The sequence below is a fragment of the Caloenas nicobarica genome, chromosome 22, assembly GCF_036013445.1.
Source record: "Caloenas nicobarica isolate bCalNic1 chromosome 22, bCalNic1.hap1, whole genome shotgun sequence".
Lineage (NCBI taxonomy): Eukaryota > Metazoa > Chordata > Aves > Columbiformes > Columbidae > Caloenas > Caloenas nicobarica.
Window position 1 is genome coordinate 1,991,837 of NC_088266.1, and position 8,410 is coordinate 2,000,246.

General features: G+C 53.5%; 1 protein-coding gene across 4 annotated transcripts; it reads right to left on the bottom strand.

The window, feature by feature from the left end:
- Positions 1–272: 272 nt before the first annotated feature.
- Positions 273–7,840, bottom strand: MFAP2 (microfibril associated protein 2). 4 transcript variants are annotated; one of them, XM_065650088.1, is made up of 10 exons: positions 7,825–7,840; positions 7,322–7,391; positions 3,324–3,395; positions 2,100–2,189; positions 1,671–1,697; positions 1,498–1,584; positions 1,287–1,328; positions 949–1,036; positions 764–837; positions 273–471 (listed from the first exon to the last, which is right to left on the bottom strand). In XM_065650088.1, the coding sequence occupies exons 3-10, from the start codon at positions 3,358–3,360 to the stop codon at positions 368–370; spliced, it is 549 nt and encodes a 182-aa protein (XP_065506160.1). In that variant the 5' UTR covers positions 3,361–3,395; positions 7,322–7,391; positions 7,825–7,840; the 3' UTR covers positions 273–367. The 4 variants fall into 4 exon arrangements, with proteins under 4 accessions (XP_065506160.1, XP_065506158.1, XP_065506159.1 ...); XM_065650086.1 differs by lacking the exon at positions 7,825–7,840 and having other exon boundaries at positions 7,322–7,362; XM_065650087.1 differs by lacking the exons at positions 7,322–7,391; positions 7,825–7,840 and adding an exon at positions 7,192–7,241 and having other exon boundaries at positions 2,100–2,186.
- Between the last annotated feature and the right edge of the window lie 570 nt (positions 7,841–8,410).

Genomic DNA, 8,410 nt, shown 5'->3' on the forward strand with positions numbered 1-8,410 from the left:
AAAATGAGAAACCCCCCCAAAAAATCAGACTTTCCCCCCCCCCGAAATAACGAGTCGGGAGCCACAGCAACCCTTACGCTTTATCTCTTGGATACTCTATGTAGAAAACAGGGCGGCGGGGGCTCGCGCCGTCCCCCCCCTTTTACAATATAATAATGAAAGTAATAAAAATAATAAACCCTCCTCCCCCCCCCATTTTTTTTTTTTATGTGCACAAAAAAAAAAAAAATTGATTTTGGTTTTTTGTTTTTGTTATACATTTTCATGCACAGTTTCTTTAGCACCACGGTGATGGGACGGGGATGGGGTGGGGGGGTCCTGGGGTGCTAAGGGGGGGGTGTCTGTGTGTCCCCCCCCCCGCCCGCGCTCAGCACCCCCCGCAGCTGCGGGCGCAGGAGGCGCCCAGGGTTTGGCAGAGCCCGCTGGTCGCCATCACCCCGCACTTGGAAAACTTGTCCCGGCAGAGATCGGCTGCGGGAAATTAAAATTAAAAATCAGTTTATTAAAAAAAAAAAAAAATTAAAAAAAAAATGGAGGGGGGGTGACCCCCATAAAAAAAAAAAAAAAAAAGGGGGTCGGGGACATGATGCTGCTCAGTCCCCCCCCGCCAAACGACATCCCAGCTTGGGTCACTGGTTGCAGAACGGAGCAACTTTTAAGTCGCTGGGATTTTTTATTTTACGCCCCCCCCGCCCCGCCAAGGGGAAAAGACGTGGCTGGGGACAACGCCAATTTTGGGGTGCCCCCCCCGCCCCAGCGTTACCTCGCAGCAGCTCTTCGTGGGCGCACACGGTGCGGACGCAAATCTCCTTGTTGATCACGTAAACCCGGCGCAGGCTGGATGGAAGGGGATAAAAAGATTGGGGGGGTTAGTACAAAAGCAGAGGGGTTCCCCAAAATGTAGAGGGGGGGGGCAGGGAAATTGTGTCCCCCCGCCCCCCGGCTTGCCTGTAAAAGCAGATTTCATTCAGGCACTGCTTGCAGGGCTTGTGCACTGAGTAGAGCCTGGTGCAGGGGTATTGCTCCTCCCGGCAGTCTGCGGGGAGAAAAAAATGGTTTTTAATTGGGGGGGGGATGAAAAATAGAGGGGGGAGCTGGAAAATCCGGGGGGGGGTGACCTGACACCCCAGGGATGGGTGTAGCATCCCCTGGATGCTTCCCCCCCGCATGAATTTTTGGCCGTGTGGCAGCGCATCCTCAGCCCAGCCGGGATAAAAGCGGGGATGGACCCCCCCACAGGAACCAAGTGGGGTTAAATTCGGGACGGGGGGGGGTTAAACACTCACCGAGGGGTCCTGGCTCCGTGGGTTCAGTCTCAGGGGCAACAGCTGGGGGGGGGCAGAGAAAATTTAGGGATGGAGCAAAACATCTGGGTGCCCTTTGCCTGGGCTGGAGCATCTGGTACCCAGGAAGATGCTCCAGGGGAGGCACAACAGGAATAATGGGGTGGGGGGGATGGAGCGCCCCCCCCCCCCCAAAAAAAGTTGTGTCACCCACCTGGGGTGGGGGCCGGGACGATTTCTTGCTGGGATTGCTGCTGGGACTGGTAGCGAAACTGCTCCTCGGGGGCACGGGGGGTGACATCTGCGAGGGGACACAGTGCGGGTGACACCCCCCCGAGAAAAGCCTGCCCCCCCAGCCCCCCGGCATCCCGCAGGGGAGCCGCTTACCGTGATAGTCGTAATAATCCTGAATTTCTGGGGAATAAAAATAGCAAACAGAGACTGGTTTTGTTAAAGCTTAATAAATATTTCGACATTATATATATTTATAATACACAATAATATAACTTAGCATAACTATATTATGCTAATATTAAGCATACTTATGATATGACAAATATTGATTATATTTAATATCTATTTGTATATTTAATATTAAATACAATTAATTATTAATAAATAATGGGCGGTGGGAGGAAAGTGTTAGGAGGGGGCTGGAAATTTAAGAGGCAGGAGAAAAAAGGATGAAATGAAGAATATTGAACTAAAAAAGAGGCATCGGAGCATTGGGGATTTGGCCAGAAAAAGCAAAAAAAAAGGAAAAAGATAAGAGGGGGAGAGGCGGGTGAAGCCTCTTCCCAGTTCAGGGGCTCTCACCTGATTGCTGGTCGTACTGGGAATACTGGACCGGCTCGGGGTAGGTGATGCCTTCAAACCTGCTGTACTGTCCCTGGGCCAGGAGCGCTGCTTTGGGGGGACAAGTGTCACCAGGAGGGGACAGGGTCACCCCCAGCCTGGCGGGGTTCGGGGTTCCCCTGCTCTGCCTCCGCATCATCCCCCAAAATATTGTCCCAGACTTATTGTCCCCAAAAATATTGTCCCACAGTTCTTGTCCCTGAGTTATTGTCCCCTAAAAATATTGCCCCAGACTTATCATCCCCTAAAATATTGTCCCAGAGTTCTTGTCACCCCAAATATCATCCCAGAGTTACTGTCCCCCAAAATATCGTCCCATAGGTGTCCTCGGGGACACGCTGCCCGAGGAAGGGGAGGGGGAGGAAGGTGGGATGCTCATGGGTGGGGGACCAGCCTCATTTTTACATTATCGGGGTGCACCCAGGGGTGACGCTGGGTGACCCCAAAATCCCCCAGCACCCAGGTACCACTCCAGCACCCCCCTGTCCCCAGTGATGCTCCCGACACCCCAGGGGACCAGGGCACCCCCTGCACCCCCCAGGACCTCATCCTGCTGCAGATCTAGGGGGGCAAACAGGGCTCAAACTGCCTGAGGATTTTTTTTGGGAGGGGGGACCATGTCACTCCCCAACCCCAGGACACACCGTGACCCCCCATGGTCCCTCCAGCCGCCGCATCCTCATCGAAGCATCCCTGGGAATGATGCTGGGATGGGATTTAACTTTTCTTCCCGTCGCCCCCCCCGCGCTGCCCCCCCCTTTCCCCGGGCTCCCCTCGCCCCATTTAACATTTTCCAGCTGTTCTCCAGCCTTTGTGCTGGTTTCGCCCGAATTTTTCCTGGCTCCAGGCTCTGGGGTCTGTCACCTCCCTCCTCGTTTCCATCCCGCCTTTGCCAGCCCCCCCCGGGGCGGGGGGGCGGGTTATATATATAATTTTTTCTGGATGTCATCCCAGTCCCGAGGTGCCCGTTTTGTGCCACCCCCCACGCAGCGGCTCAATGTCCCCAAAACACGAGGGACTTGCTGGATGCCAGAGCCCAACCTCCAGCTAAATCCCAGCCTAAATATAAGCCTAAACTGGGGTTTTGGGTTAATTTGGGGGGGGAATAGGGGATTATTGGGGAGGGTGGCTGGGTCCTGGGGTGTCACCCCTGGCCTTGGGGACACTCGGGGAGGGGACACTCACCTGGCAGACACAGCAAGAAGAGTCCAACCGCTCTCATTCTGATGGCAGCGATGGAGGAGCAGCCGGAGGAGACTGGGGGGGGGCAGAGAAAGGGGAGTTATTGGGGGGGGACACACACATGGATCCCACAACCCCTCGGTTCATCATCCCCTTTCTGTCCCCCCATGACGTCCCACACATCTCTGCGCGAGATGTAAATTTTTGGCTGCGACCCCCCCCCAAAAAAACCACAACACCCAAACCTCTAAAAATTAAAGAAACTTCAGAAATTAAATTAAAATAAATGAAACTTTAACAAAATTTAAAGGAAAAAAAAAAAAAAAAAAGGTAGGCTGGGCTTTCCCAGCCCCTCGCTCCCAGGGGGAAAAATCGCGAGGAACAAGCCCTGAAATCCCCGCGGGGGTGACAAATGCCGCGGTGGCCGAATCGGCGCCATGGGGGGGGACGGCTGGACCCCCCCGGTGACACCAGCCCCAAGAGCTGGAGCGTTTGGGGCTCCTTTCCTGGGGCTTTTAGCCCCATTTCTTGGCAAAGGGCTGATTTTTTGGGGGGTCCTCGCTGTCGGGGGATGATGCGTTTGCTTGGGCATCCCCGAAATCTGAGGGGATGGGGACATTTGGGGAGGAAAAAACCAGTTTTAAGAAAAATCCCAAGCGTCTGCGTTCCCCGGTGGGGACACCGGCCAAGGCCACCGCCTGTCCTGCCCCCTCGTCACCACTCCGGGAGGGGAAATTTGGGGTAAAAAAAAGATAAACTCTCCCCAAAAACTCCTTGAAACCCAACCATTTGCCCATCGGAGATAAGGCACGTTGGGTTTCCCAGCTTGTTGTAGGGATGGGGAACATCTCCTGGTACCACCAGCCTGGCTGCTGGAGTAGGGAAACTGAGGCACGGGTGGAGATAAGCTGAACCTGTTGGTATCTCGCCCCTGCTGAGGAGGAACATCAGCCTCACCATCACCAAACTGCTGCATCTTCTGGTGACCATGGTCACCCCAGCACAGCACCTTCTAGTGACCGTGTCCTCGAGATCACCAGAGTGTAGGACCTTCTAGTGACCACGTCCTGCACCATCGAAGTACAGCACCTTCTAGAGACCTTGTCCTGCACCTTCACCAAAGTGTAGAACCTTCTAGGGACCATCTCTTGCAGCATCACCAAAGCGTAGCACCATCCAAAGACCATCTCTAAAACCATCACCAGCATGTAGGACCTTGTAGGGACCATGTCCTGCACCATCAACAAAATACAGAACCTTCTAGTGACCGTGTCCTGCACCATGACCAAAGCGTAGCACCATCTCTAGCACCATCACCAGTGTGTAGGACCTTCGAGAGATCATGTCTTGCACCATCAACAAGGTACAGCAGCTTCTAGAGACCTTGTCCTGCACCTTCACCAAAGTGTAGAACCTTAAGGGGACCATGTTCTGCTTCATCAACAAAGTATAAAACCTTCTAGTGACCATGTCCTGCACCACCACCAGAGCACAGCACCTTCTAGCCACCATGGCCTCAAGATCACCAAAGCGTAGCACCTTCTAAGGACCATTTTGCACCACCAGCATGGCACCTTCTGGGGACCGTGTCCTGCACCTTCACCAAAGTGTAAAACCTTAAGGGGCCACGTCCTGCTTCTTCAACAAAGTACAAGACCTTCTAGTGACCATCTCTAGCACCGTCACCAAAGCATGGCACCTTCTGGGGACCTCATCATGCACCACCACCAAAGCGTAGGACCTTCAAGGGACCATGTCCCACACCACCACCAAAGCACAGCACCTTCTAGCCACCATGGCCTCAAGATCACCAAAGCGTAGCACCTTCTAAGGACCATCTTGCACCACCACCAAAGCAAGGCACCTTCTGAGGAGCTTGTCCTGCACCATCACCAAAGCACAGAACCTTAAGGGACCATGTCCCACACCATCAACAAAGTGCAGCACCTTCTAGTGACCATCTCCTGCAGCATCACCAGAGCGTCGCACCTTCTAAGGACCATCTTGCGCCATGACCAACATGTAGCACCTTCTAGTGAGCACGTCCTCAGGATCAGCCAAGTGTTATTGCATCTTCTAGAGATCAAGCCCTTGTACCACCACCATAGGTGCATCTTCTAGGCACCACGTCCTCCTCCATCCCCAGCCTCGCAGGAACTGGAGATGTCGACAACTGACTTCCAGACCCTTCCCAGCTTTGGGAAAGCCGGAAAGTTGGTTCCTACCTGAGCTGGGACCAGATAACCAAGCTCAGAATTTGGTGGTCCCAAATGAAGCTCCATCCCCAACCCATGGCTACATCTTGGTGGGACCTGAGTCCCTGCAAGCCCCATCTGCTTCCCACAACAAGGGAAGCCCCAGACCCGGGTTTAACCGAGGTTAAACTTGTCTTGGGATCAAAGGGATTGCGCAGGGATGAGCCAAGATCAACGTGTGGCTTTGGTGGGGTCTGGGAGGCTTTAGAGCCTTAGCTTGGGTCCTGGCCAGGACAAGGCTGCTGTGGGGGACCGGGGGCTTTTGGGGCCACCTCAAGGTGACAGAAAGGGGCTGGAGACGCCCATCCGGACCCTTCCCAGTTCCCCAGATACTGGGACTCTGTGGGATACCGGTGCCAATGTCTTGTGGCCCTGAGTCACCCTGATCCGGCATCCGTGTCCCACCAGGGACAGCCCGGGTGCAGATGGGGACATCCCACGCTGTCCTCACATCACTCCCCCAAATCCTCGGGATCAACCGGCCCCATCAGCCCATTTTTTACCCCAAAACAGCACCCGAGGCTCCTCTCGAGCTCTAATTCCCCCGGAATTTCCCCCAAAGCCGGGAAATCTTGGATGGAGCCGGCGGGGATTTGGCCGGGGAACGGGGACAGACGGTCACGTCTTCTGCAGATGGCGATGCCAAGGTCTTCTCCTCCCGACGGGGGACACCAAAGCGCCCACCACCCCTCCAAACTCGGGGGGGGGTCACGATGCCAGGGTGGGGGGGGGTCCCCACAACATCGTCCTTAAACCCAAGAGGTGATGGTGGCACCTTCATCCTCCTCCTCCTCGGGTTTTCCACCCAAGGAACCCACCAAGATGCCCCGGGAGGGACCCAAGGTGCCCCCACCCCAAAAATCTCCTCTCCCCCCCGTGCAGGGGTCCGGTGACTCCAACCCCGCCAGATGTTTTTGCAACTGCACATCTGGGAACAATCAACCCCGCAGCAAGAACACCACAGTCTCTGCCTTTCATTCTGCGAAACCCCACCTTCCCCCCCTCCCCCAGCAGCTTTTTTGCCTTTTTCCCTTTCTTTTCTTTTTTTTTTTTGAAGCTCTCCAGTTGCCAGAGTGGGAGAACAAAGGGAATATGAAAGGATTCGAATTTTTTTTGGCCCCCAACCAAAGGTTAAAAAAAAAAAAAAAATCAAATAAATAAACCAAACCAAACTTCTTTTCCCCCCCCCCGTCCTCGTTTTCACACATCGCATTTTCATTACGCTCCCGTCCCCCCGCTTTGGGGGCAGAAAATAAATAAAAATATTAAAATATCCCTTTACAGTCTCTTTCCAGGATGGAAAAAAAAATATACAGTTTCCTTCAGACGTTAGGGTATTTTTAGACTTTTTGGAAATGGTTAAAAATTGAGTACAACAGCTGTCAGGCCGCTAAGACGGGGTCCCCCCCAGAGCCCACACCCCAAAAATAAGGTGGGCTTTCTTTTTCTGAGGTTAAAAAGGTTGAAAATAGATTTTGTGAGCTCGCCTGCTCCGACCCATGGAGTTTTTTAAGGCGATTTTTGCAAAGTTCTAAAAATGGGGGTTCAGCCCCATTTGCTGTTGGGAGGGGGGGGGGTCCCCAGCATCCCCATGGGTGGGTTGGGGGGGTCCTTACCGCTCTGGGCGTTAGTGCCGCTCCTGCCCTCGCCCACCGCCTTGGTCTCTTCTCTTCTGCTTTCCAAAAAAACTCCAAAATGAGAGTTTAAAAAAAAAAAAAAAAAAAAAAAAAAATCCACAATTCCTACCTCCAACAAGGGGGATCCGCTGGGTCCTAATGCCACACCTGAGCCGGCCCCTTTCTCCTCCCAAAGCTGCCTGATGGGGGGGCGGGAAAAGAATAATTAAAAATAAAATCAATATGTGTCTGTTGATGCAATGGTCAGCAAGGTCTGGGGTTTTTAGTTCCAGCCGGATGAATTTTACATTTATTTTAAAAGCCAGGGGGGAGGAGGATTTTGCACAGCGCCGGCGCGGTTTAGGCTGGGCTTAGGCTGGGTTTAGTGCTGCTGGAGGGTGAGATGAAAGGATCACATCAGGGCACTGCTCTCAAATCTCAAATAAACTCCCCCAAATTTAGGAGCTTGATCCCAACCACCACCCCCCCCAGACCCCAAACCAAGCGTCAGCGCTCGATCTGCCCCCCCGCAGCAGCGAAGATGCTGCAACCCCGCGGCGGATTTAAAGCTTTATCCCAGGATGGAGCGGAAAAAACTATTGAAAAAATTTAAAAATCCCCTTTTTTTCCCACCCAGGCTGAGGATGCCGGAGCAGTTCAGCACTGCTGACCGTGGGGCCCTTTTTCCCCCGGCTCGCTGGCGGTTTTCCGGAGGACGTGGGATCCCGGCTGCATCCCGGTGAGGCTGGGGATGCTCCCAAAACCCCCCCAGGCCAGCGGGGATGGCGAGTCTGGAGCTGAGAGATAAAAATATTCACATTTTAGGTGTGTTTATAGACACTAATGGAGCAACCAGAGGGTGCAGGAGGGTTGGGATGGAGGGAGAAGCTCTTTGGAGATGAGGATGAGCAATGGGGAGATTTGTCACCCGTGGGGCAGGATTTGCACCCATCGCACCCCCTGCACACAGTGCACCAACCCCACAACCATTTCTACTGAAATAGGAGCATTTCTGCAGGCAGGAAGGGGTCTAATTGCTCTAAAAATAAGGAAAAAACCCAGCTTTTCAGCCCAGAAGGAGCAGGGTGGGGGTTTAAGCTGCTCCCATCTCATATCAAACCTGTTTTTCCAGCCTGAAGGATGGATAAAACCACCCCAGCGACTCCAAATACATCTAATAGCTGCTCCCTTAAAGCTTCTACACCCAGCACCGTCCTTG

What these genes read in the sequence shown, in the direction of transcription:
- MFAP2 (XM_065650088.1), bottom strand. Translation starts at nt 3,360, where the DNA reads ATGAGAGCGGTTGGACTCTTCTTGCTGTGTCTGCCAG. An exon ending in CGTCCCGGCCCCCACCCCAG is followed by an intron (nt 1,329 to 1,497) that starts GTGGGTGACACA and finishes GCCCCCCCCCAG; the next exon opens with CTGTTGCCCCTGAGACTGAA. An exon ending in CACGGAGCCAGGACCCCTCG is followed by an intron (nt 1,037 to 1,286) that starts GTGAGTGTTTAA and finishes TTCTCCCCGCAG; the next exon opens with ACTGCCGGGAGGAGCAATAC.